Source organism: Athene noctua, chromosome 3 (assembly GCF_965140245.1).
Source record: "Athene noctua chromosome 3, bAthNoc1.hap1.1, whole genome shotgun sequence".
NCBI lineage: Eukaryota > Metazoa > Chordata > Aves > Strigiformes > Strigidae > Athene > Athene noctua.
The window spans coordinates 28533219-28559561 of NC_134039.1; the positions used below are offsets into that span (position 1 = coordinate 28533219).

General features: G+C 49.4%; 1 protein-coding gene across 4 annotated transcripts; it reads left to right on the forward strand.

Annotated features, from left to right (window-relative positions):
- Positions 1-35: 35 nt before the first annotated feature.
- Positions 36-21130, forward strand: TOM1 (target of myb1 membrane trafficking protein). 4 transcript variants are annotated; one of them, XM_074902397.1, is made up of 15 exons: positions 36-130; positions 7502-7586; positions 9268-9346; positions 9492-9641; positions 9754-9888; positions 10144-10290; positions 11305-11421; positions 11882-12015; positions 12684-12717; positions 13298-13406; positions 14435-14555; positions 16955-17030; positions 19197-19256; positions 19608-19644; positions 19738-21130. In XM_074902397.1, the coding sequence occupies exons 1-15, from the start codon at positions 79-81 to the stop codon at positions 19884-19886; spliced, it is 1485 nt and encodes a 494-aa protein (XP_074758498.1). In that variant the 5' UTR covers positions 36-78; the 3' UTR covers positions 19887-21130. The 4 variants fall into 4 exon arrangements, with proteins under 4 accessions (XP_074758498.1, XP_074758499.1, XP_074758500.1 ...); XM_074902398.1 differs by having other exon boundaries at positions 9552-9641; XM_074902399.1 differs by lacking the exon at positions 9754-9888.
- The last annotated feature ends 5213 nt before the right edge of the window (positions 21131-26343 follow it).

The following is a 26343-nucleotide window of genomic DNA, read 5'->3' on the forward strand; positions in this document are numbered from 1 at the left end:
GGCCCAGGAAGGGGCCCGCCCCGGCCTGGCGCGCGGGTCACGTGAGCGTCGGCGTCAGCTGATCGCGGCGCGGCGGCGATGGACTTTCTCCTGGGGAACCCCTTCAGCTCCCCCGTGGGGCAGCGCATCGGTGAGCCCCGCGGCCGCGCGCCCCCCCGCCCCTCCCCGCCCGCTTCGCTCGCTCGCCCTTCCCTGCGTCCCCGGGGGCGCTCACCCCGCCGCCCGCCGGACCCCTTCCTCCGGCAAGCGACGGCCCCGCCTCCGCGGCGGGATGGAGGGGACATTGACCAATGAGGGGGAAGCTGCGCTCTGACTGACGGGAGCTACCGACCAATAGGAGACGCGCATCCCGAGGCGGCTTCGTCGGCGGCCCCCCACCAGCCAATCCGGGCGCGCGGGGGTCTTCAGGCGGCGAGGCGAAGTTTCCTCATTTAAAGTGGAGGCAGGCCGGCGGCCGAGCCACGCCCCCCGGTAGAGCCGCGGCTCATGATTGGCTCGGAGCCATTCCCGCCCACACCTCTGTGGGGTCTTCGCGGAGGGGCGGGGGTCCTACCGGGGGCGGGGAGGGGGCACAGAGAGAGTTGCTGATTGGCTGGGCTCCAGCTGCATCGGCCTACCGCGTTCTGGGCGGGAAGGGGCCGTGCTCTCCGGGGGTGACGGGCTGGCCGGAGCGGCTGAAGGCTGCCGGGGGACGTGGGCTGTGCGCTGGCCAGGCCCTGGGGTGTTGCGGCTCACATAGTCGGATCAGCGTTCCCCACCTGAAGGACAAGCACTCTGGCCACCACGGCGGCGGCTGCCCACCCTGAACTTCACAGCACACAGCCTGGGACAAACCAGGCCTGGCAGGGCCGTGCCCTGGCTCTGTGGAGAGAACCACCCCTGCGCCACCGGCCTTCTCACAGGGCTGAGTACCAGCTCTGGCCGTGAAATCAATGGCAGGAGTGTAGTGTCCACTCTGTGACCTTACAGGCCTGTGGATACACAGTGTCTCTTAGTCCCTGTGCTCAGGTCAACTAGATTAACACAGGAGAAGGACCTAGTCTCAGAAAGTGGAGCAAAGATATACTACAGTTAGAAAGAATAAGAGCATTGACAGCTGCAGTGGTCTCAAAACAGGTGCAGTTCTTATGATACTTAGAACAAAGATTTTCTTCCTGTGTTGTATTGTCTAAGTGCCTTAAAGTTGTGCTTGAAGTTGATGTTGCCCATTTAAACTCTGGCTCATGCAAAGGCCATTTGTAAGTTTATGCACTTGCTCAGTCTTGCTTTTTGGCAGTTGTGCAGACCCTTGTTCTTTGCTGTGAACATCTGGCCCCTGATTCAGTAGTTTTTGATGTGCTTGCATGAGTGAATAGGCTGCTGTGGCTGGGGTAGGAAGGGAGCAAGAGGCTGCTTTAGGTAATGCTTTTGTAAGTGTGGCTTACTTTAGAGGCTACCCAAAGCGCTGTCTGAATTATGTGGGTCAGAGGCACTGCGATGTGCCCCTTTCTAGTGTTGGGCAAGATAGGTAAGACGCACTATAGCAAGGTGGGGGAAGGATCACCAGGGAAGATTTTCTGTAACAAAAACCTCCAGATGATCTTTGACATCTCCCCAGATGAATGTCACGTGTTTCATCACACTTTCTAGGAGAAGCTCTCTCCTGCCCTTTCCAGAATGAATGCTCTTTGATTTCCTCAGTGAGCGTGTCAGATATATTTCTGTGTTTGGGTAGAGGCCATCTGAAGTTATCTTTAGATGTCACAGATCACTTTTTCCCTCCAGACTGTCTGATCAATATAGTAGCCAGATTTTAATTGGGTTCCTTCATGGCTTTGCTTCAGTTAAAGAAGGGATTTTCAAACAACAAACCAACAGCAAAGAAGAGGGAAAAAATATTTCAAGGGTGTTGTCAAACTCAAGGAGTTTACAGTCCTTAGTACCAGAGGTGTGACAGTAGAGAGATCTTAATGACTGGGGTTGATTGGGGTTATGGGAGTCCAAAGGGGTGGAGGATTTGTAGTCTATGAGAAATGAACTCCATGTGGAGGACTTGAAAGGGCTGGTGGCACAAAATATGAATGTTTTCTCCTTTTGAACATTGCCTATCAACATCCTGGGGACATGAATAAATGCTGTCTTCCTTGTTTAATTTGAGACATGAATATGACTTACTCAAACTTGTTTGGTAGGTCCGTGGCAGCTGCATGTTGAATCCATGAGCCTGATCATCAAACCTGCATAGCACTGCTGCTTTGGGCTGCCTGCAGAAAGCTAATACTGCGCCCTTGTAAAGTACTTAGGCAAAGTCATGTATGCCTGTTACAGCTTATAAAGTCTAAAATAGCTTTAGATGAAGGCTAAGGAATGAAAAAAAAAACCTCCGTGGCACACTGCAGTGACATTCTCAAATTCCTCCATTAATGTTAATCTAGTAAATCCCATTTATTTTGCTGACAAGGAAACCGATGCTCAGATAATCTCACTGATCTGTCACAGAATGAGCCAGTTGCAGATGAGTAGGTTTTCTAGATTCTTACTCCAGTCCTGAGATTTAGTCACAAAAGATGCCTCTGTCCTGGTTTTGGACCGTGATGTCTCTTCTCAAGCAAGATGAATACACACTTGTTTGTTGGGGGTTTTTTGGCATTTGTTTTTGTTGTGTGGAGGGTTTTTTTTCAACACAGTACTTCTGACCAGCAGGAAAATTGCCAAAGCGTGCTAAAGTATCACAGTTTGGATTCCCATCTCAAAAGGGAAATCCACTGCATCTCCATCTAGGAGCTAAGAGAAACTTCAAAATGGAAAATCTAATTTCAAGGAGGTGCTCTGAGCAAGAGAATGGAGAGGAAACCACCAATGCTGTCTCTTGACCCTGGAAGTCTGGAATAACTAGTAATTATATCAATACTGAAAGGCACAGAGAGGGGTTATTTCAGTGAGTGAGGGCAGGCAAGGGAGAGAAGTAACAGTGTTAACACAGAGAGGAAGAGGTTTTTTTATGGTTTGATGTTGATTTAAGCATGAGAACCAGGTAAAGTCGATTGTAAAAAGGGAGCAGGTAAGAGAGGCTCATGGTTGAGGAAGAGGGCAGATACAACACAATTTGCAGGAAAAATCCCCACAGCCATTTGTTTCCCACCTTGTAGGTGTCCCTGCACCCTTCTGTCAGTTGGGAGCTGATGGCCAGCAGTTATCAGCTGTTGTCAGTCACACTCTCCTGCCAGAGCCAGATGGGTCCCTGCAAGGTAGTGCCTCTCAAAAAGGATTGCCTTGTCTTCTGTGCCTGCTCTGGAGGAGAAGGGGCAAAGGCAGCAGTTGAAGAGTCATTTAATCCCTAAGAGTTTGAGCTGATTCACAGGAAAGGAGCAGGAGGAGTAGTTTAGAAACCCACAGCACTACATCAACGCAAGTCTGTGTCCATCACCATCCTTGAATTAGATTTGGAGCCTTATCTTTGTCCTCTCTAGAAAGCGCATTGTCCCCTCTGTCTTTGGAGGAGCAATACAGCTAAATGGTGGAGTCCCAACTGAGTTGGTTGTGAAGTTTCCTCAAGGGAAGCAAATCATGAGGCTTAGCAAAGAGACTTTGGGCAGGATGTTGATTTGGGCCAGTGGGGTTTATGAATTGAATGGAGGTTGTGAGAAAGGACTGTTGCATTGCTTTCTGCTGAACCTATGCTGTCTCGTGCAACAAAATGCTTGGTGCCCTCAAACACCCATTGAAATGGGTGAGAAGGTGATGATGCTTTGCTGAGGAATTTAAAACCAGTGAGACCGAGCGCTGTAGGGAACACTGGGAAAGGGCTTAACTTGGAGGAGGGGCACACAGCCTCTGATGAGCTGTCAGAGCATGTCATGGGCAAAGGGTTTCTGAATGGCACCTGGCTCATTATGGGTGCTTCAGATCTGTGACGGGGAGAAAACAGGAGAGGAGTCTGTGCAGTATCTTCTGTGCAGCCCCACAGTGGGCTCTCCCCTGACACGAGGGCAGAGACAATAAACTTGAAAAGAAGGAAAGCTGTGGAATTTACTCATACCACAAAGCAATGTACAGCTCTGTTGTGTCAGTTATGCCAAGCTCAGAATTCTTTCTTATCTGATGATTCCAGATAACATTTATAACCTAGTTGCAGTCAGCAGGAGTACATCAAATGCCAAGTGTGAAAAGAGTTAATGCTCTGGTTCAATCTACACCACAGTCCTCCATGGTTCTGGGTCTAACCCAGCAATTTGTAAGGCAGGAGGCTGGAATCAGACAAACTCCAATGCTGTCATACCCAGGGAACCGGACTGGCTGCCAAAACAATGTGGCTTTGAAGTGGTCCTGTGAAGGGCCTCCTGTATGTTCAACAGCCAGTTGCTTTCAGGCTTGGAGGCAGATGGCATTCATATGTCCGCCAATAACCTCCGCAGGGCTGAGTTCTCTGCAGCAGGTCAGGCTCAGTTCGTTAGCACGCAGAAGTAGATGCTGTCTGATGAGCACCACCTGGCAGGGTGCTGGGCGGGCGGCTGTGCCCTGTCTCCTGTGCTTGCTGTTTTTAGGGACTTGTTGCTGTCCCCAGCCATCTCAGGCTCAGATTTTGTGAGGGGCAGACAGCTCATGTGCAAATTACAGTTTGGGAAATGGGGCCAGCCACCCTGATCCTTCATGTGACTAATGAATAGGCTTTAGTAAAAGGATGGATTTCAGGATTTCAGAGAAAACTCCAACATACCTTACTATGCTTGGACAGTCCCTTAGTGCTTGAAAGCAAGCAAGGAGGACTAAAACAGCATTAGCTCCAGTTCTCCCAAGGCCAGCTAGGCCTGGGTAAATTCAAGCGCTTTGTCCTTGGAAATGCCTCATGGTCACATTCCTGTTTTCCATATGTCCTAATACTGCTCTTCCAGCTTTGTATTTTTTGAGCCTGTGTTGCATTTGTGGCAGGTTTTCTGCTTTCCTGCAGCTTTTCATTGACCCACATGTGAACAGGGGTGACAGTAGCAGGATGATCACAGCATTGTGGGGTAACAGCGGAGCAATGTGGGTCACTTCTGAGGAAGCCCCATTTTCCCTTAAGTGGCCAGCCAGGTGAAGGAGCACGCACTGTTTGTTTGCATTCCTGTCTGAAAAACAAACCTGCTGCCTGACCTTGGCAGGACTGATGTGTTTAGAGGAAAAGGAGCAGTGGTTGGGAGCAGGTTACAGAGTGCCACCAAACTTAGGGAAGTGAGGGAAAGGTGTTTGCAGGCTCAGTGCATGTTTGTGTACAGTGAAAATGAGGATGGGGAAGTGTTAGGGAGACTTGACCAGCAAGGACTTGATGGTTAAAGGCAGTTTTCATTTCATCCCTGTTTTTTTCTGTAGCTCAGAGCTTGCCAGCAGGCTCAACCCTGTTCCTGAGTTGTGAGTTTTTTCCTTCCATGGGCAGTGTTTTTCTCCAGGGGTGAGAAGAGTGGATGTGGACTTCCTTTCAGTAGAGCAACCCCTGTGTGATTGAGTGTTTCACTACCAGAGGCAGCAAACAGCATGGAGAAACTTCTGGCTAGGCTGGGGTTCAAACCAAGGGGATGCTGGAGGAGAGTGCAAGTGAAGGGTGGCTTTGTGACCATGTGTGCCAAATCCATCAGACCAACCTGAGCTGCAATCTGCCTGCCAGCAAGGTTGGCTGTGTGGTGTCTCAGAGCAGGAGGGCATCTGGAGCGCTGCTACTGTACCAAGTCCTGATCCCAAAGGAACCCTGATGGAAATAATTTTCCCCCATGTATTACCACAGCTCCACCCATTCATTGGAATATGTGCTGGTATACTGGACATGCTCCCCTGTAGCCCACTGCCCTAGATATATTTTCCACCACATCACCCAATGCGGTGCTACCTCCTAAGCTGCCTCAGGGAAGCTTGGATCTGCAAGAGACCAGGATTCCTATATAAAATTAATACTTTGTGACAGAAGTTCCACGAATCAAGGGGCTTTCAGGATGTTACAGTAGTAGCCCGACCTCCAGAAAGGTGGAAGAGCATCAGGAATGTTCTGCCACTCTCCTTCCCTTGTTTGCCCTCTTCCATCTGTCTGTGGCCACAATGTAATCAACATAATCACAGTGCAGTCAATACATTCTGCAATCAACAGAAAAGGTGGTGGCTAGACTGTGGTAAAATAGAGATAGGTAGCTTCACACTGTGGTGTGTAATCTGTGGGAGGGGCACGTGTATAAGAAGCTGCATTGCACAGCGCTGTGAATAGCTCTCTGCCTGACCCTTAAAAACAGCACATCCCAAAAGATGAAGGATGTGCTTACTCAGATAGGAGTTAAAAAATCTTTTTCCTGTGACCCTATCCCATTATTTCATGAATGGACATTTCATTTCATTCCCACAGAGGGATCATTAGCTGCTGAGTCAAAAGCAGAAAAAGGCAGCTCTGCAGAGGAGGGGCCTCTCCAAAGGGGTGGAGGACCCACAAGCAGCAAGGGCCAACTCCAGGTTTTGCAGGGACAACAGTTTTGAAAATGCAGGTCCTTCTCTAAGTACCTTGTTGGGTCTGAGATCTGAAGAGCACCTGGGAGGTGCTAAACTGGTCTGGCTAGTTTTAATTCTCTTGCCCCAGTGCTAAATCAGGTAATTCGTAGAATGGGAGAGCTGGGAAGGATGATTCTTGTCCTCTGCTTGCCATCTGCTGCATCTCTATGTTTCCCTATGCTCTGGAGAGTGGCTGGGTCCTGCCTGCCCCGCTGGCGGTTCTCTTTCTCCCAGCCTCTGGTGGTGTCCCTGAAGGCATCAGTCAGTCGGTGTGGCTAGAACAGAGACGTGGCTGATTATAGGGTGGTGACACTGGTGCTCTCCGTCACGGCTGCTTGTTTCCCAAATCTCTGCCTTGAATAACATCAAAGCTGACTGAGGAATTCCTAATTAAAGGGAACACAGTCAAAGCTGAAACAACATTTCTTCAACTTCAGCCTGCAGTCCATACTCCCCAGAGGCCAGAAGTTCAGGGGAAAGAACTTGTTAAACAAGAGAGAGCCCTGCTTTGGCTGTTTATGTTTGCTTGCTTGTTTTTGTAGGGCTCATGTAAAAAGACAGGAGTCAATTCTTTTGTCTCCTTAATTCAGTGCCAACCGAGAATGGTGCCATTGACATTAGATCTGTGTCAGTGTGAGCAGACGAAACTCACAATTTCTGGCCCTGCAAGCAACAAAGCAAATAATCCCCCATTTCTCTAACCGTGGAGCTGAAGTCATGCTGAGCCCCTTCACTTCGCCTGCAGGACACCAGTGTGTGTTTGTGTCTTGGCAGCACAAGTGGCAACACTGAGCAACCACGGGTCCCAGTGCTGGCCAGTCTGAGCTTTGTGGTGGTGACATGTAGCGCGGAGCATCTGGTGGCCTGGACTTTGCAGAAAGATTCACCTTCCTGTGTGTTGTGGTGGAAGTCAGGGAGAAGGTGGCAGGGCTCTGAGGCGTCCTGACAGCTGAACAGCAGCCCATGAGAGTGCCAGGGCTGCTCTTAGCCTTGCGGTGTCCTGGTTTCTATTTTCCAGAGAGAGCTACCGATGGGTCCCTGCGGAGCGAGGACTGGGCTCTCAACATGGAGATCTGCGACATCATTAATGAGACTGAAGAAGGGTAAGGGAGCTGGCAAGGGTACACATCCAGCAGCCGATCCCAGCACACCCTGTAACACTGCATCCCTAGGCTGCAGTGGTAGCATGCACTGGTGGAGGTAATAAGCTACACTTCCCAGCAGTCCCTTGGACAAGATTCTGCTGGGAGACCTAGAGACACAGCAGAGCTGTCAGAGCATCTGTTTTGATGCTTCCCTGTAATCTCTGTGAGCACTGGGAGCCATTCAAACAGGCCTTCAGGGTCCCCAGAGAAACCCTGATTCAAGCCACGCTGCCTCCGATCTCCCAAAGGCATATTTGCCATTCTTCCAGTTCAGTTTATTTCTCTTTCATACCCCTCTCTTTCTCTCCTCTGGGAGTGTAAAAATCTGTAGGCTCGTGACTGAGGAGAGAGAAAATTCTCAGGCTGCTGTTCAGTCCTTTGTCTGCAAGTCCTGCTGAGGTTCACTTCTCAGGTATTTTCATGTACAGTCACTCAGACATGCACAAAGTGGGTAGGGGAGTCCTCATCTCCCTCTTCCTATGGGGAAATGTTCAGAAATCTGCCAGACTTGTTAATTCTGGACCTGGGGATTTGCCAGTGAATGCAAGAGGGACTGCTCCTTCTCACAGTGGAGATTTCAAGAGCAGCATGTAAAAAAGAAGGTGCTACATGGAATACAAAATGTAGGTTTCACTCCTGCTGTTACCCCACAGTGATGCTGACAGAGGATTAGCAAGCCCAGTTTTCAGCTTCACAGCTGTATGAAAACAAAGTCAAACAAACATCTCTACTCACAGATCTGTGACCACTTCTTTTCCATGCTATCCCCATGGTGCAAATACACCTGTCTCTGCCAACAGTTCTCAGTCCTGAGCTGTGGCCACTTGGTGTCTCAGTTCTGGGTGCCTGATAACAGCTGTAACCCTCCTGGCATGGCAAGCTCTCCCATTGCCCTGGTAATGCCTGTCCATTGTAGACGTGCTACCCCATGGGCCAATACACTCCTGCCTTCCTTATCACATCAGTGTCTCCACCCCACTTTTCTTATCCAGCACTGCTGCTCTTTCCAGCCCAGACTCTCTTCCTTGTGCTCTGCCAGAGCATGTTGGTTCATTAGTGCCCTCTCCCAGGACCACAGTGGGCTGAGACCAAGGTGCTTCTTTCCTTTCAGAATGGTTAAGGATACCATGTTATGCTGCTGCTCTCTTGCCCACCTGCAGCATAGACAAGATTTTGCCAGTGTATCTGCCTTGCTCCTTTTTAGCCTCCTTTCCTCCAGGGAAGTGTTGTTAAACAGCTTTTCTCTGAGAAACACGGGGATTGCAGTAGCTTGCTCTCTCCTTCATGTTTCTAAGCCATGCCAAGCTTTTTTGTTCTTTCCTCTCTGCCATGGGATTTTGCTCTGCCCCCAAGTAGTGCATTTCTAGCATTGCTTTTACTCTGCTTAAGTTGTACACAGCACAGAGGCACAGAGGCCTCAGTTTCATTAATAGCACTCATTAGCAGGACCCTGCTCCTCTTGCAGAACCACAGGCAGAAGCTGCTTTACCAGTCATTGCTTCAGGCTGCACTGTAAACATGGTGGGGAGGGTCACCTGATGAATATGAGGCATACAGAGCCAGCGGCTGTTTTGCTTTGCCTCTCTGTAGGGGGATCTCAACCTTCTGATGATCTTTCTTCATCTGATTTCTCCTGCAGACCTAAAGATGCCTTCCGAGCCATTAAGAAGAGAATTGTGGGCAATAAGAACTTCCATGAAGTTATGCTGGCTCTGACGGTGAGTGGTCAGGGCTCTTTCTCAGCTTTATGATATCCTGCTGTAAGGCTCAGTACCTGACTGAAAAGACATGGGCATCTAAAGCCAACAATATGAACACACGTAGGCAGAGAAGGATATAGCTAATGCTTCATTGCCTTTGAAGGTCCTGGAGACATGTGTCAAAAACTGTGGCCATCGCTTCCATGTCCTTGTATCCACCCAGGACTTTGTAGAAGGTGTCCTGGTGAGAACAATCCTGCCGAAGAACAATCCACCTGCCATAGTGCATGACAAGGTGCTGACCCTCATCCAGGTGAGCCAAGAAGCGTGAGCATCTGCGCCCATTCAGAGAGTGTTTCTGTTCAGGTGTTTGTACAGAAGACTACTGTAAATGATGATGGGTTGTACTGTCTCCTTCTCCCCAGTCCTGGGCAGACGCCTTCCGCAGCTCACCGGACTTGACTGGTGTCGTCGCTGTCTATGAAGACCTGAGACGAAAGGGCCTGGAGTTCCCCATGACTGATCTGGACATGCTGTCACCCATCCACACACCACAGAGGGTATGGGAGCATTGCTGAAGAGAAGGATGTTGGGCAGCTGCCATTCTGGAGCTATGAGGGGACTTCAGGAACTCTAGCTTGCATTTAGAGGGCTTCTGGGGAGTGAGAAGCTCCAGGACATCCTCTTTGCTAGAAGAGCTATTGAAAGCAAATGGGGAGTTACCATCAACATTTCTCTCCTAATTATACTGCCCTGACAGCTGTGAGTATCTAACATCTCCTTCTCTCTGTCACTTTTCCCACCTTTGTCTGTAGTCTGTGTATAGCTCCAACTCCCAATCTGGACAAAACTTACCTGCAGTCAACTCCCCTCAGCAGATAGAGTCCATCCTCCACCCTGTCACCCTGCCCACCGGGAAAGGCACATCCAGTGACGCACCCATCACACCCACACCAGAGCAGGTGAGTTGGGCTTGAGCCCTGTGATGCTGCTGACTCTTCCTGCATTTGGGGGCTGTTTCACAAACACTGTTCTGGGACTGCTGTCCTGGTCCTTCTCCAGTCTCTGTCTTCAAGGAGCCATTCCTTCAAAGCATAGTCCCTTGAGAGCTTCTCAGAGCTCCGTTGTGGTCATGGTGATGAGCTGGGATATCACAGACACAGAGTGGTTATGTTTTTCTGAGGCAGGACTGCTTGCAGGTAGAGGGAGGATCTCCTGGCTATAGGGAAGTGGGGAACTGAGACACAGAGATTTTAAGCAAGGTCTTTGACCAGCAAAAGCCTTCTCAGTAGATGCCTCCTTATCATCTTTGTTTATCTTGCCTCACTGCTGACTATATGAATCAACCCTCTCTGGCTATGTGGTTTCCAAAGGCCAGGGCTTTCTCACTTGTTTCCCATCCTCTTTTCTCCTTCCTCACCCTGACTTCATGACACCATGTTCAGCACCAATCCTCCATCTGTCAGTAGCTTGCATCCCCTTGCAGAACAGAGGCTAGAAACTGTTCTCAAGAGGCTCATTAGCAGCTTCTGAAACCAGAGGGGTAAAGCTTCAACTTCACACTTAGCCCAGACTTGCCTTTTGAATGGAAATTCTTTTTTTTCCTTCTCTTACGTCACTTTGGAAATGAAATTATTTGAGTGGCTGCCACACAGAAGCTTCTAGTTGGGAAGAGGTTTGGATCATAACAGCAGCCTGTGCCAGCTATTAAAAATGAAGGCTAGGCTAGCTGCCAAAGATCTCAGGTGAGGGCCTGGCATCTGTTATCAGGAAATGAAATTGATGGTAAGTAATGGAGCTTCCTTCTGCTAGGAGCTCCTGAGAGCCAAACTGAGCAGTGACAAATGAGCTCCCCAGTGGTGGTTCCCTTTGGCTTTGTGAATGCTCACACACATGTAGTACACAGCCATGCAGAGCTACCTTAGCTGTCTCCTGAGTCTCCCAGGCAGAGCTGTCACTTCCTCTCCCTTTTTCAGATTGGAAAGCTGCGCAGTGAGCTGGAAGTGGTGAATGGGAACATGAAGGTCATGTCGGAGATGTTGACAGAGCTGCTGCCGTCTCAGGCTGAGCCTTCCGACCTGGAGCTGCTGCAAGTAAGGAACATTGGCAGGATGGAGGGCTGGCACATGCAGCTCGATTTAGCAATGACTTGATAGACTGAGGCATGATGTGTGACAAGCATGCAGAACAGTTGCACTGGATAGTTTAGTCTGGGCATCATCAGGGAGTGATGGGATAAGGGAGTCACAGGGAGGGCGGGGTTTCAACAGCTAAGGGAAGTTGCACTATTGAGGCTGGAATCATCTCACATGGGGACTTGTAGACCTGTAGAAAGGCCTTTCTTTCTGGGTGATGTGTTACACAAGAAGCATACAATTATTGTCTGTAAAGCTCAGACTCAGTTTACCTCTCATACCAATATCTGTTGCCCATCAACCCTTGCTGACAGATCCCAGTAGCCTCTGGAGTCTGTCTGTCCCAGTCAGACTTCCAAATCTGTGAGTGCTCAGCCTTAGACTGACCTTTGTAGTAACTTCCCCTTGCCGTGAACAGGAGCTGAATCGGACATGCAGAGCCATGCAGCAACGTGTGCTGGAGCTGATTCCCCGTGTCCTCCATGAGCAACTCACCGAGGAACTGCTCCTTATCAATGATAACCTCAACAACGTGTTTCTGCGCCATGAAAGGTACCTCTCTCCTCCCTTCTCTCCCCAGCTCTTCCACAGGAGTTTACTGCCCCTTGAAGGCCTTCTATCCCACCCTTTTGATCTGCCCATGAGTATAATGCTCAAGATGTATAGTCCTGTATCATTCATCTTTGAGAACAAAGACAGTTCTCAGTTTTTGCTGATTTATTCCTGTCCCTTCAAAACTGCTGTGTAAGTTAGTGATGGAAGATGTCCCTGTAGCATAACCCAGAAGAAGGAGAGAACTGCATGGAAAGAACTGGTTTTCTAGCTCTGAGGCAGACAGGAACAGAAAGGACTTGCCCAGGTGGGATCAGCACCCTTTTTTTTTTTTCTTCCATTTTATCAAACCCGTCTCTTAATCTAGGATGAAGTCTGGAGAATTTAGTCCCTATGTCTGTAGGAAGAGCTGGGTTTGAATCATTTTGGTTAGAAGTAGTTCTGGAGGATCACAAGAAGCTTCCTCACACAGCCTTTCAAGAAGGAGGCATCAGTTCTGTGGGCCTTATGGTGTCTTTGGTCTTGAGGGGGAATTGGGCCCTGAGCCATTGTCCTTCTTTCCTACTATGTAGGAAAGAGCAGTCTCTGCCAAGATTTATAAGAAGTCTCTTGGGCTGTGGGTGAATAAGCATACACTACTGAAATGAATCCCATCACCTTTCTTGCAGGTTTGAGCGTCTTCGGACAGGACAGCCTGTTAAGGTAACTTGGATCAACTGCCTCTCTGTGCAGCTTGGTTTGCATCCTGCAGGTCTGGCAGTGTCCTGCTGAACTGGAGAGAGATTCAGTGTGCCCCACTTGCAAGCTGTAGGCTTTGCTCTCCCAGCCCAGCTGCACCAGGTCACACTGGTATGCAGGACACTCCAGTTCCCACTGGTAGCCTCTCCCTCCCTGCCAATGGGAGCCTTCCTCTCACCCAAAGAGTGAGAGCAGACCAGCAGCAGTTACGGTTTTCCAGTACTGAACACTGAGAGGACCAGTTCCCATATGAGCCTCCCTCATCTGCACACTGCCCTGTCCAGTGAACCAAGCACTTAACCTACTCACTGTCATCCAGCAGAGCTCAGAGGCTGCCTACCAAGGTGTATTCTGCCCTGGGACACTATTCACAGCCAGTTATCTGATCACCGTCCCCTGTCTCACAAGGAGAGGCTTCACAACTGCTATCTTTTGATGATTACAGAAGAACTTCCCTCTCTAGTGTTAGTGAGCTGTGACTGAAGGGTCAGGGTGTCCAGGCTTCAGAAACTTTCCACCATCTTCCTTTTTTTTTTCTTCAAAGGCACCAAATGAGGCAGAGAACAGCTTGATTGACCTGAGACCCGGTACTCCTTCTGCAGTGAGACAGCCTGAAGTCACCAACAACCTCTCCTCTCAGCTGGCTGGAATGAGTATGTTACCATGCAGTTTTCCCCTCAGTCCTTCTCCTGTGCTGTTCTGGGAATCCTTTCATGCCCTTGAATCACCTTCCAAAATTATTTAGTCACATTCATAAACTAACCTAGAGAAACAGGGTGTATTGTCAACCAATAAACTCATGAAGAAACTCGTATATGCCCCAAGGCACACAAGCATATGTCTTGGCATCCACACCTCATGTTGTGCAGGAGGTGGACATGACTTATGAAGGACCTCAGCATTACACTGTGGCTGAGGACAGAGCCTTCCAGCACAGTAGGAGAGAAAGTTACTCCCTCTGCAATGCCTAGCAGCAGTGCAGTTGCCTCTCTTGCTGTGGGTGCCAGACTGACCAATGAATTTTGGGAGAAGAAAAGTAGCTGAGCTGTGCTGCAAAGGCAGCCATGGCATCTTGGGCTCAGGACACAGGAGAGGTCCTGAGGGTTCCTCAAGACATACTAACAGCCTATATAGCACTGCCTGAAGCTTTTGCTAGCTGTTAGCATATTCAGTACAGCTTTGATGCAGCTACAGAAAATTGGCAAGTATGGACAAACCAGTTGAGGTATTTTTTAAGTCAGGGTTTTTCAGATGCCTGAGTCATGAAAATCTACTCATCTGTCTCAGAGGTGCTTGCCCAGAAGCACAGGTTATCCTCTTCCGCAGGTTATGGAGCAATTCCCTCTGAGGAATTTTTGAGGAATTTTGAGGAATTATGGGGAATTATTGTCTTAAATGGTCAGGAACATCTAGCCTTCAGGATCAGTACAGTAAATTGATGATGATGATGCTGCCTGAGACTGGGCTAAAAATACCTGCTGAGCAGATGAAGAAACTGCTTGCTTCACCCACGACACTGCACACATGCATAGACTGTGCTGCAGCTGAGGGGCAGGATAGAGAGTGGGCCTAGAGCAGCTGATCCTGTTCTGATGCTAGCTTTCCACCTAGCACCCTCCAAGCCCACAGCCCTCCATTTACTGCTCTGTGCTGCCTGCTCACCCTGCTCTCTCTCCCACAGACCTTGGCTCAAGCAGCGTAAGCGCGGGGCTGCACTCCCTCGACACCTCTGGCAAGCTGGAAGAAGAGTTTGACATGTTTGCCCTGACCCGTGGCAGCTCGCTGGCTGAGCAGCGTAGAGAGTGAGTGTAGCAGCCCACTCTGTCCTGTCCTGCCTTCTTGCAAAGGGGGAGGGCTCAGGGCAACTGGGGCTGTGACCCCAACCAGCAGCAGTTCCTGGGAGACAATAGGATGCAACAGAAATGCACTCTTCTGACATACAGTGTTTGTAGGATGACTTCTGTGTTCCCAGTCATTCTTCCTGCTGCCATCACCTCCTCTTCACAGTGTCTTCCTGGTCATGAGACGAAGGATGCGGCCTCTATGTGCGCATGTCCCTTACCCCTGTGTCAGTGGACCATGGTGCCACATGTGCTGGGGAGACTTAGTGTCTGAAGATGAAGGTGTGGCGTGGGACTGGCTGAGTTTTCTTGTCTGTCTATGAACTCATGTGCCCTGACTGGAATGATGTGGAATTTGGGAATCACTGAATATTGATGCAACCTCATGGCAGAGTATTGAACTGGAGTGCAGAAAGTGTGCAGTCAGTTGTGGTTTGCAAGGCAGGGCACTGCTCTGTGCCTCAGCTTCCCTGTTGGTAAGCGGGACTGATGTTTTTTCCTCCGTAGTGCATTTGAGACCTCCTGGCGTAAAGCATTAAGAGTTTGGTCTTAGTACTGGCTGAACTGAAGAGGTCTCCATCACAAAGAGTGGATTGCTGAATCTTTGTTCTGGGAGGAGCTGACAAGAGCTGTGCTGACTGGATCCCTTTGGCTTGAGAGACTATGGCTGATTTGCCTATCAGAGTCACCCACTGCTTTCCATCAGTGGAGCCCACAGGCACATGGCTCTCTCCAGTCCTCAAAGACCTGTGTTCCTGATCTCCATCCACTGGAGTGCCTTGTTCTGCAGCTGAGCAGCAGCAAGTTAAGGTCTCTTAAGGAAAGGTCCTCTTTCATTCCTCTGCCTCAGACTGCTTCTGGTAAAAGCAGTGGGGAAACCCATGGCCTACACACAACTGCATGTGTTTTGCCCATGGGTTTCCCCACCACTTTACTGTGAGGTGTGCTGCCTAAGGACAGCTGCAGTCCAGGACTAAAACAGTGGCACCGACAGCACCCAATCTGGGGTTGAAATCCAACCCCCGACTACGTGCTTAGTATTGGAGGCTGGGGGAGAAGTGGAATCATATCCTCTCTGCTGTGGCACACTCCTTAACAGACTGCAGCTTGGGATCTCTGCACAAGGAATGAGACATCTTCTATTTATTCCTCACTGCCCTTCATCTGCCTGTGCTGTACTTCTGCCAGGTAGCCTCTACTCTCACTGGCTCAGGCTTCACATTTCACTCACCAGCATCCACTTTCAGTGTCTCCCTCCATCTGAACAGACCCATTGCCCTGCTGCTCCTGCCAGGAGACACAGGCAGGGCTGCTGAGTTTTGTTCCTGACCTTCCCATGCTTCATGTGTGTCTCGGTGAAGCAGTGCTTGAAACACCTGAAGCCTTTCCTGCCATTCTTCCTCATCAGTGGCATGATAGCAGCGTTGTACTTCATCCTTGATGCCATTGTCCACAGTGGCCCCTTCACTGATGAGCACTTCTTCGAAAAGTTTGAGTGCCAGTGGCCCAAGCCCCTGGCCCCCAATAAAAACAGCTCCGCTTGATGGTCTGCCAGATCTGCGAAAAGGAGCCTGGGAGCAGCTGGAGAGGAGACTTGCAGAGAGTTTCTGGGAGAGGCTTCAATCTCTCAGCATGGACGGACTCTTTTCTCCACTCTGCATGGATCAAATGGTGATGTGTGGTATTAGCATGTGTGGTAGCAGCCTAGAGGGGACACAGAAAAGGAATGAGGGAGATTATGGGTGAGATGTGTCTTTGTATGGAAAGAGGTTGCTGTAATGGTGCATTTGGAGATCCTGAAGCAACATTAGGCTCTTCTGATCATCCAATCTCACCTGTGATGTAGCATAGACCAGTGAGTCTCTGCCACCATCAGTTCTTGAGTGGCATTGATTAAAGAGATGTTTTTGAGCTGTGTTTGTGACTGTGAAGGTAGGTGAGTATGTAGGGTCTTGTTGCTTGAATCCTTTCTGAAGTAGCTGTAATCTTCTGGTCAGTCTGTGTTAGATATCTCTCTTCCATAGTCAACCCCAGAGAAGATGACTGTCATGGTTGATGCGCCTAGCTCTGTAAGTCTGTGTTTTAGTCTGTTGGATGGTTTTCATATGATGCCTTGTCATCCTCCTGTCATGTGCCAGGGCTATCCTGTGGTATCCCACAGTGATGTTGCAGTGACTAGATTAGTCTGGTTTGTGGTGGGCTACGCCTTTAGTAGGGGTTTTTCACACCTTTCTAGAAGCTCTTGGGAGCAGAATGACAAGAGATGAAAAGTTGTGCAATCAGAATCATGTTTAGGAGTTCTTGCTCTTCACTCTCAGGCATCTCATCAGTTTGTGTGTTATCTAACTTCATGCTTTCAGGGTGAAGTACGAAGATCCCCAAGCCTCCAAAGGACTCGCTGGCGCCCTCGGTGCCCGGCAGCAGAACACAGGAACGGTAAGTGGCCACAGAGCTTTTAGTGCATCTTCAGGAATGAGAAACAATCAAGTTTGGAAAAAATCAATTGTTTAACATGACTGATGATAACTCCCAGTCTCCACCAACCTGCATTTCCTATCTAGGCTATATAATTCATTCTTTAAACCCCAGAGCTGGGGAACTATTGAAAGTCTGGGGCTGACTCAGTCAGTAACAGGATGGTCTCCTTATATCTGCAGTGAAATTTTCACCTGGAAATGTTTGTTTTATTCCTCTTCAGCAGGTTTCCAAATCCAGTTGCCTTCTCTCTGCAATCAGAGAAGTAGGCCACCAGTGTGTTCTTTCTCCCACTCTAAACCCACTGCCTCCCCTCTCCCTCACCCTTCACAATACCAGCTTTCAGTGCAGACTCCCTCTCGACCCGGGGGAGTCTGGTGCCTCCAGTGATGGAGCTCAACTGACTAAATGGATGATGCAGCAAGGAATGGTGAGATCATGGAGCGCCAGCAGGGTGGAAGGAGGCTGGGGCTGCTGAACTAGAGGTGGTGCTGGCACAGCATGGGAGGATGCACAGCAGACATCAGTGAAGACTTCAAACTGAAAGGGAGCAACCCTGGTCTGGGCCAGGTGTGGAGACCAGGGCTGGAATGGAAGCAGGCAGTGTCAGTCCTTCCTTAAGTAAACATGTCTGTAGGAAGAAATCCTAGGAGCTCAGAGGCCAAGAGAGCATGTGCCATTCTTGGAGCTAGAGGATAGCCTGTTTTGGGGTGGGTGCCTGGGGCAGAGGGACTAGCTGGTAGCATCATGAGGAAGGCTGCCACCATTCATTCACCCTGCAGCCTCTCCTGCTCAGCATGAGCTGCCCTGTTTGGAGGAAAACACATTCTGGCTTTTACCCTGTTCAAGGCCTTCTCCTCTAGCTAAAGTGTTTGAGCCTTCAGGCTGTTGAATTTGGTCTTTTGGCAGCAGGAACTCCTGCAATTACATCCCCTCAAGCACACTGAGGCTTTGACACACTCCCAAGTCCGAAGTTTGTTAGCCTGTCTTCCTGAAGTCGGCACTGCCCAGACTGATGTCTGCTCTAGGAAGTTTCCTCACATGCTGTCCAGTTGGCTTGATTGCATTTCTACCCCAAAGAGCTCCTCTCTGGGTAGACAAAGCCAGTTCACTTTGAAATTGCTTAATCTCACACATCCTCTTCCATCCCCATTCATTCATCTGCCAGCTCTGGTTGCTATCTGAACTTGCTCCTTGGTTTGGGGAAATCTGCCTGTCCTTGGTAAGAAAGGATTGCTCTTTTTCTTGGTCTTGCTGTTTTCTTGAGTGCAAGGGAGCTATCTGTATTAGGAGACTAATAAATAAGTTCCCACAAATACTCTCTCATGCTTCTGCTTATGGAGCCTCTAGCAAGGGCTGCTCCTTGCTCAGCTTTGTTCAGGAGCTTGTGACTAGAGAAAAGGATTTGGGGTTTGAATTAGACTTGGTTTCCTTCAAGGTTATCCCCTGTCCACTAGGATAGTGTCTCTTTGCTTGTTGAACTGGCCAGGGACATTAAGTCTCCTGAGCTAGCCTCATCCCTACTGGAAGTAAAATTTACTTAAATTGCAGAGGACTTTCTCTGATGGATCTGTTTATGTAGTTTGGTGAGATGTCAAATCCTGCTGTGCTCCATGATCCTACCAGATAATCACTTCTTGGCAGGTGTGTTTCCTCCTTAATGTGGTGCCAAACCTGGCACACCTGATATCTTAAGCATTGCAGTCTTTGACATCAGACCATCATTGGTTTGTAGAAGGGAGGAGGTGTGGAGAAAAGCATATCTCTTGTTCTCTGGCTGTCTAGCACAAGCAGCCAGTTTCCACCTAGTGAGTCCTCACCAAAATGGAAAGCCTGGTCCAATCCCAATACCCCAAAGCCAAGCACCAAACCCTAGATACTTTTGATTATGTGTATTCTGGAAACTCTTTGTGTCTAGGTGTGGATGGGGCAGAGTAAGTAGGTGAGTGGTGGCAGTGGTAGCTGGGAGAGCTTTCCAGTAGCAGCAGCTGGACTTGGAAGGGCCTGAGCTGACTGAACGGTGGAGTGAGAGGGTTAGCTTTTGGGTTGGGCTTTCCCTTTGCAGAGTGGGTTTCCTGGAACATCCTCTCTTTTCTTGGCTCATCCCTCTCTCTCTTTCTGTCCCAGGTGCCAGTTCCCCAAGCCAGTTTCATGGAAGACATAGAAAAGTGGCTTTCCACTGATGTGGTAAGTGAGGGGCTGCTTTCCTGGAGCCAGCAGTCTTGCCAGAGTTGCCTGCAGGGCTGGATTTTAGGCAGTCTACAACAGCACTGGCACTGCTTAATGTGTCGTGCAGGCTGCTTGGAGGGAGCAGGGCAGGAAAAGCCAAGGACATGGGGCTTGGGATACCACACCAGTATAATTAGCCTTCTGGGAGGCATAGCTAATGAACTGAGGCTCAGGGCCACTCTAACATGTCTGTACTGCAGAATTGGGGGGAGCACTGTCCTGTCTCTCTCCATGCAGATGAAGAATCACATCTGTGGATGTGCCTTTGTCTACCTTGCCTCTAACCATGCCCTTCTCCTCCTTCCCTAGGGAGAGTCAGAGGATGCAAAAGGTGTCACCAGTGAAGGTAAGACTTGCCAGCCAAACCCTTTCTCCAGCTGTTCCAGGCTCTTCCACAAACCTCCCTCCTTGTTAATGCTCTGCTCTTCTCTTGCCACAGAGTTTGACAAGTTTCTGGAAGAGCGAGCAAAAGTTGCGGACAGGCTCCCCACTTTGTCCAGCTCCTCAGCAGGGACGTCCATCTCCCCTCCTGCTGCCAGTCATCATAGGAAGCAAGCAAAGGAAGATGATGCTATGTTTGCCTTGTGAATGCTATGGACTGGTGTGCTGTGGAGCAAGAAGCTGTGTGTGCTATTTTGCTTGCCTCTGACCAGGGGCCAGCAGGGGAAGGACTCTGTCCCCTTCCTCTGCTCTCTTCCTGTTTTCCCTTTGCGTTGTTTATTTTTAAGCTGCTTTCTGATTTCAGATAATCTTTGTTGTGTTTAGGGATGTCACACAATAGATTTGTGAAGGGGGTTTTCAAAGCTGCTAGAGAATGTGAGAGTTCAGTGGGCTTTTTTTTTTTTTTTTTGGTACAGCATGGGCAAAGCGGAAGAAACTCCCCATCCTCCTCTACAGTGAGGTAGTTAGAGATCTTGCCCAAGCAGCAGGAGAGGCTGCAGTCTGCTGCTGAAGTCATTCCTGCCTGCCTCTTTCCTCACCCCATCCCTAGAATGGATCTCCAGCCCTCCACCTGCCACTATTAGACTGGAAAGCATGGGGATGCAAAGTACTACAGGTGGCAGGAGGAACACTAACAGTAGAGGGGCCCTGTCACTCTAGTCTCTCTTGCACAAGTGCTTGTGGTATGCACCACCTTCCACTCACAACCTCTTCTTCTTCCTTTCTTCCCCCTCCCTATCAGTTTATCCAGAACCCTACCCACAGCCCAAATATTTCCACTGCATGACAGCCAGTTACCAAAGCCCTTTGCTGCACAGAGGGCTTGAGCTGCGAGCAGTACCCCAGGCTGAAGGGGCTGTCTGCTAGGGGGTAGGATGTGCCTTCAGCAAACTCTCAATTAAATCTCTTTAATTCTCCCATTATTATACTTTTCTCCTCTCTTTCCCTAATGCGATCCCACCGCCCTCTCTCACTTCCACTGATGCCTTCTACCACATTGTGCCGTAGTGTGGGGAGTCTCTCTGAGGGTCAGATCAGGCCAGTGCTATAGACTCCCTCAGAGTAACCACATGTGCTGGGGCTGCAGAGCTGTGGTCCCTAAAGCAGAGGGCCCTTAATCGACACTATTGCTGGGCTAGCTTGTTCAGCTGGTGAGCAGAGGTGAGCTGAGACATCAGCCATCTCATGCCAGCAAAGCAGCCCTGCAGCAGCCAGGAGCTCCTTTGCACATGGGGAGAAAACCCCTTCTGAGCAAATCGCACATGCTGCCCGATTGTAAAACGTAGCCAGGGGGAGGGTACCAAGCCTGGGGCTCCTGCTTGTGGTATTTCTTGTTGAGCGTGGGAGAGTTGCCTTTTTTTATTGCACATTAAAGGAGCAAAGTCTTGAGCCTCCCTTGAAGATACATGTGAGCTCTCTGTGCTGGCATGGGGAGGGGAGTGCCCTGTGGGGGAGGAGTGCAACCATGCAGCCACATTCACTCTCCACAGAAAAGCAAGGGCACTGTGGTGCTGAGATGAGGCACAGCATGGAGGCCGAGGGTGCTGCGAGCCAAGGCAGGTGTTCGCTGCTTTTTAGCACAGTCACCAGGGGATGGGACCACAGCCCATCTCAAAATAGCAAGAGGGTGAGCTACCTCCACTCATTTCCCTCTCTGCCTTGTGACCAGATCAGAATACCCACCTCACAGCCCAAATCACTTAAAGACATTCAAGAAATACAGTTGCTATGAAAGGACTGTCTGGTATCCACAGTGTCCTCAGTTGTCCCCGTGCCATCCCCTGGTGTTGCTGAGTGGGAGCTGGGGGAAGGATTCTTAAAAGGAGGTTGAACAGAAGTGTCATCTGAGCCCTAGACTTGTAGGAAGGAGTTAAAATAGCTGAAGTTGTCCAAACCTCAGCACCCCCCTTTCCCCATGCCTGCGCTGCAGTATCAGCTCTGCCAAACTCAGGCTTGAGGGTAAGAGCTGTGAGCAGAGCAAGTCTGCAGCTGGTGGTGGCAGGCCTGGAAAAAGCAGGGTGCTGGGTTTCCTCCTCTGTAAGCAATTGTGGGATGGGAGGAGGCTTTGTGTCTTCTTCAGCATTCCAAGACAGACAGCACATACTATCCTTGGACAGTTTGTCCCTTGATAAAATGAATCACCATTTCCAATTCCATTGCATTCCCAATGCCTCTAGGAGGAACCAGGGGAGACCCACCTCTTTTCTGAACTAGGTGGTATTATATATATAATATAACCCTCTTTGAGCAGCAGTCCTCAAACCAGGGTGTGTATGCTATCTTCTGGAGGTGGTGGGGAGGGGAAAGCCCAGGCTAATGAGCCTAAAATTTGCCCATCCTGCCCCATCTTGCTCATGAGTGCATGAGTGGCTCTGCAGAGCTAACCTGAAGCTAAACAGTCTCTGAGCTACTCCCCCTCCTGAAGCCAGTTCTGCATCAGGACTTCACCGTGCCATAGGACCCCCACTCCTCACCTAAGACAAGCTTAGATCGAAAGAAGTGTGCAAAGTACTTCCTTTCCGAAGAGCATAGCCTAAGAGCCATGGGTTTCCGCCTTACCAACTGCATGAAGGCTTCATGCAGCAAACACAGGTAAACGCTGGGGAGTGGCACAGCTGAAGACCTCTATTGCAAGTCCATTTTTACTAAAGTCACAGCTTCCTGAAATATCCTCCTTTTTTTGTTTGTTTGGTTTTTTAATCCCCAAAGCATCCTTGTCCCAGCAGATGCTAGAAGTGAAACCTGGGTGGAGGCTGGACTTGCCCATGTAGTGCTGGCTCTGGTCTCTGCTGCCACTCCCACAGCAAGCCCAGTCAAACTCAGCTCCCTGGAGAGCACCTCCCTGCCACCCCAGCTAGAGCATGCAGAGCTTGTGCCAAAGGCTCTGTGCTGGGACTGCGGCCCACAGGAGGACCCTCGAAGTCAAGGGAACATGAGCTCCAGGCCAGCACAGCATCCCCTCAGTGCTGCAGACCTGCAGGTGAAAAACTTCCTCATCTCCTGTGAGACAGAACTCTGAGCTGAGACACAAGGGACTGAGAGCCCCTGCAGCTTCCCTCCTCTGAGTCTCAACAGAAAAGCAGACCAAGGAGGAAAGGCAAAAGGGCCAAATGCTGAGCTTCCCCTCCTGGAACACCTGCAGGAGAGGAAGCAAGAGCAGAGGCATGATGGAGCCCAGGATGGTGGGGTTTACAACTGTGGGGCCAGAAGGGCCTCCAGAGCAAGGGGTCTGATGCCAAACCCTCTTGCCAGTGCCTGGACTCAGGCTGCCTGGCTGTTGGAAAGGGAGGGTTTCTGGTGCCCAGTCAGCAATTGCAAAGGACACCAGTCTGTCCACAACAGTGATGTTTTGAACATAGGTTTGTGCCTCAGCGAGCTCTTAAAGCTTTCAGTGCCTCCAGCCTCCTCAGTGCGTTGCCTGCAGCCTCCTCTGAAAGAGAAACAAAGCTATCCACAAACATATACCCCAACCATGGGGAGTTCAAGCTCCTCCTTGCTGCCCCTGGGATGCCCTGAGCCCACCTTGAGATAAGGACTCCTTCTCCACTCTCACCTTGTTTTCTTCCTCCCCAGGCAGCTGGCACATGAGCTGGCAAAGCTGAGAGGGGACTGTCCCCTACTTGAGCGCAAGGGAATTGGCTCACCGCTATTTTCATCATGAGGTGAACAGGTGGGAAGAGTTTTTGGTGACTGCCAAGTGGGGTCAGCTTGAAGCGATGACCAACAGGAGTAAACTCAGAGTGCTGCTCATGGCCCTCCGGGTGAGCCTGTCCCCTCCCCAACACACAGCCAGCCATGGTCACGGTGCTCTTCACTGTGGGCCACCCAGCGCAGAAATTTATCCAACAGGAATGATGTATCTTTTTTCCAAGCAACTGAAAATATGAAGAATGGAGATGAGGGCATGTAATCTTTCAATGACCAAATTAATACTGTCATAATTGCTATAGATTATACCAGTAATAGCTTGAATAATTTTGCAAGGTTTCTTTGATGAGGAACTTGGAAAAAAAACCTGGCAGGTCTGCAAGGGATCATTTTAAGTAGAGGCCAGGAGTTACGCATGGGCAAATGATTTATGATTATAAAAAAATAAAATTACACCACTGTAAAGAATTCCTTTAAATGCCTTTCCCTTGTTAAAAGTGCTTTCTAATGTTGCTATTTTAAACAGAAATAACACTGCCTGCTCGCTTCTGACCGCCAGATGGCTGTAGTCCTTCACACACTCAGCCTGAGCTCCACCGACTGTAAAGGACAGCTTCTCGCTTCACTTCGACGTGCTTAGCCACTGTGCAACCAGAGCGGTTTCCCGTATTACACTCCAACCGGACTCACACAGCAACTCTCCAAGGGCCTGCATTCAGGCGCTGAGACTGCATAGGGGCTGGGAAGGAGTGCTTGCACTGTGTCTAAGCATTCATCTAACCACACCGGGAACAGGATCCTGACCTGGATGGATATTTTGCATGACCCAGAACAGTTGTTTCTATGTAAGCTGAAGAAAGGCATAACTTCCTTGTACTGGTCAGAGTTGTTCAACATCTCTAAAAATTAAATCTATGCTAAAAGTTGATGAGAATTTCCATGATGTTTGAGTTGTGTGGTTCTTGGCATACCAGCATAGCATTCACAGAGGCAAAAAAATACGTGCTTCTCTTTTACCCACTACAACCTCCAAATAGTATATTAATTCTTTCTTTTTTAAAGAGTGGTTAACAAAAAATATCTCCTAATTTCCCACTGCATCATCTCACAAATCAGCACAGAAGTGTCCCAGGCTAGAACACTGGGAAGGCTGTTCTCCAACCCACAAGACTTTCATGTTGCTCTGCCACGTCAAAACTTCCTCAAAGCTTATTTTGATAACAAAATTCCCCCTTCCTTCATAAAATGAGGATAAAGCCACTTCCCCTTACCTTCAGATCATTGTTAGTGGCGCTGCCTAGGGCAGACGGAGATGCTGGGAAGGGACATACACCAAGGACCCAGTGGGCAGCAGAGAGGTGGGTTGTGAGGAAGGAAAACATTTCTGTAGGTAACTAATTTTCATCTGTGTGGGGGTATAAGCAGATGGAAGCACAAAAGAAGAGAGGAAGGAGTCAAAAAAAAAAATGAAGGAGGATAGGATAATGCAAACCCATGAGAGGAAAAGTAGGTGCCCCAATGCTTGGGAGCAAGGAAATGGAGGTGGCCTGTAGTCACCAGTGACACACAAGGAGTTATACTAGCAGCCAGTCTGGGTTTTTTTCTGTTTCTCCTGAAGGTATTTCACAAACCACACAGACAGAGGTGACTTCTTGCTCCAGGGTGATGACAAGGTGGTTGGTATCCCTGAGATTTATCTGTCGTTGACTTGCCTGCTCTCCCCTGGCCTTTAGGGCACCCAGAGCATCCTGCACAGCACCTGGCAGCTCCTCTGTGTGTTGAGTGAACGAGCATCCTTGTTGCTTTGTGTCAGTGTTGGAAGCGTGGGAAAAGCAAAACAGCGAAAAATCTGCAAAACACACATTTCCTTAACACATGGTGCCCAGAACAAACACAGGATGGGATGGAGATCCAGTGATTTGTGTTGCCGTGGCACCAAGGAGGAATGCAAAGCAAGGTGGAGACTGTACAGTCCCATTCTTCCACTCTTCTCAAGGAACATCTGACATGACTAAGCAAATTTATCTCCTGCTCTTCCCCTTCTCTCAAGGACTGTTTTGCAGTACTCTGTGGACCTTATCTCTCATTCTTCCTCTTTTCCCACAAAACAAGTGCAGAGCTGGCACCAAGGAATGTGCTGTGCTGGTACTCAGGAAACAATGACTTGACCACAATTCCACCCACTGACACATACATACTTAGATAAACACTACCCCAAGTTTGTACCTAACTCAGAGGGACAATAGTCCAATACCAAATCGGAGGGACAGATTGACAGGTTTGTGCTCCTTACCCCCCACAGAAGGGATGCCTTTTGGTAAGATTTGGGCCCTTGGCTACACCGAGTGATTACCCAGGAATTAAGTGTATGTGACTGCAATCGGGTTTTGTGTGTAGTGCTATAGAACCAGCCTGCAGTTTGTGCATTTATCGTAGGCAATCTCAAAGAATCTGTAGATGTTGCATAAGAATAAACTGTACTATTTGTGAACCTGACTGCTTCTCCTGAATGCAACCAGACCTACGGCATATGAGCTGTTCGTGTATCTGGTGTCAGGCCTATAGTTACGGCCATAATTGGCATACCTATGAAGAGATAAGTCCAGCTGCCCCTAGGCCCTCTAACCTCTGAGGACCAACTAGAATGCAAGGGGATTCATCTCTTACCAAATTAATTCGTTACCCTAAATGCAACAGTCAGTGACCAGTGAAACCTGAGCAAGGGAATGGGGACTCAGGGGCGCAGGCTCAGAAGCAAAAGCTTTCTGTTCCCTATCTGCATCATCCTTGCAAAATCTTCTCTCTTGTGAGGGTACACAGGAACTGCCGTGGGCTTGGACTGCATAAGTGGGCAGATTCACTTCTCCTTCCCAGCGGGGTCACCAGCAGTCAGAAGGATAGAGATGGGTGAGGGGTGACAGGATCGCTCTACGTGAGTAGGAGAAGTTTGCTGCAA

Excerpts from the sequence above, each read along its gene's own strand:
- TOM1 (XM_074902397.1), top strand. The coding sequence starts at position 79 with ATGGACTTTCTCCTGGGGAACCCCTTCAGCTCCCCCGTGGGGCAGCGC. Across the intron at positions 7,587-9,267 it reads ATTAATGAGACTGAAGAAGG|ACCTAAAGATGCCTTCCGAG; the intron begins GTAAGGGAGCTG and ends TTTCTCCTGCAG. Across the intron at positions 19,645-19,737 it reads AAAAGGTGTCACCAGTGAAG|AGTTTGACAAGTTTCTGGAA; the intron begins GTAAGACTTGCC and ends CTCTTGCCACAG.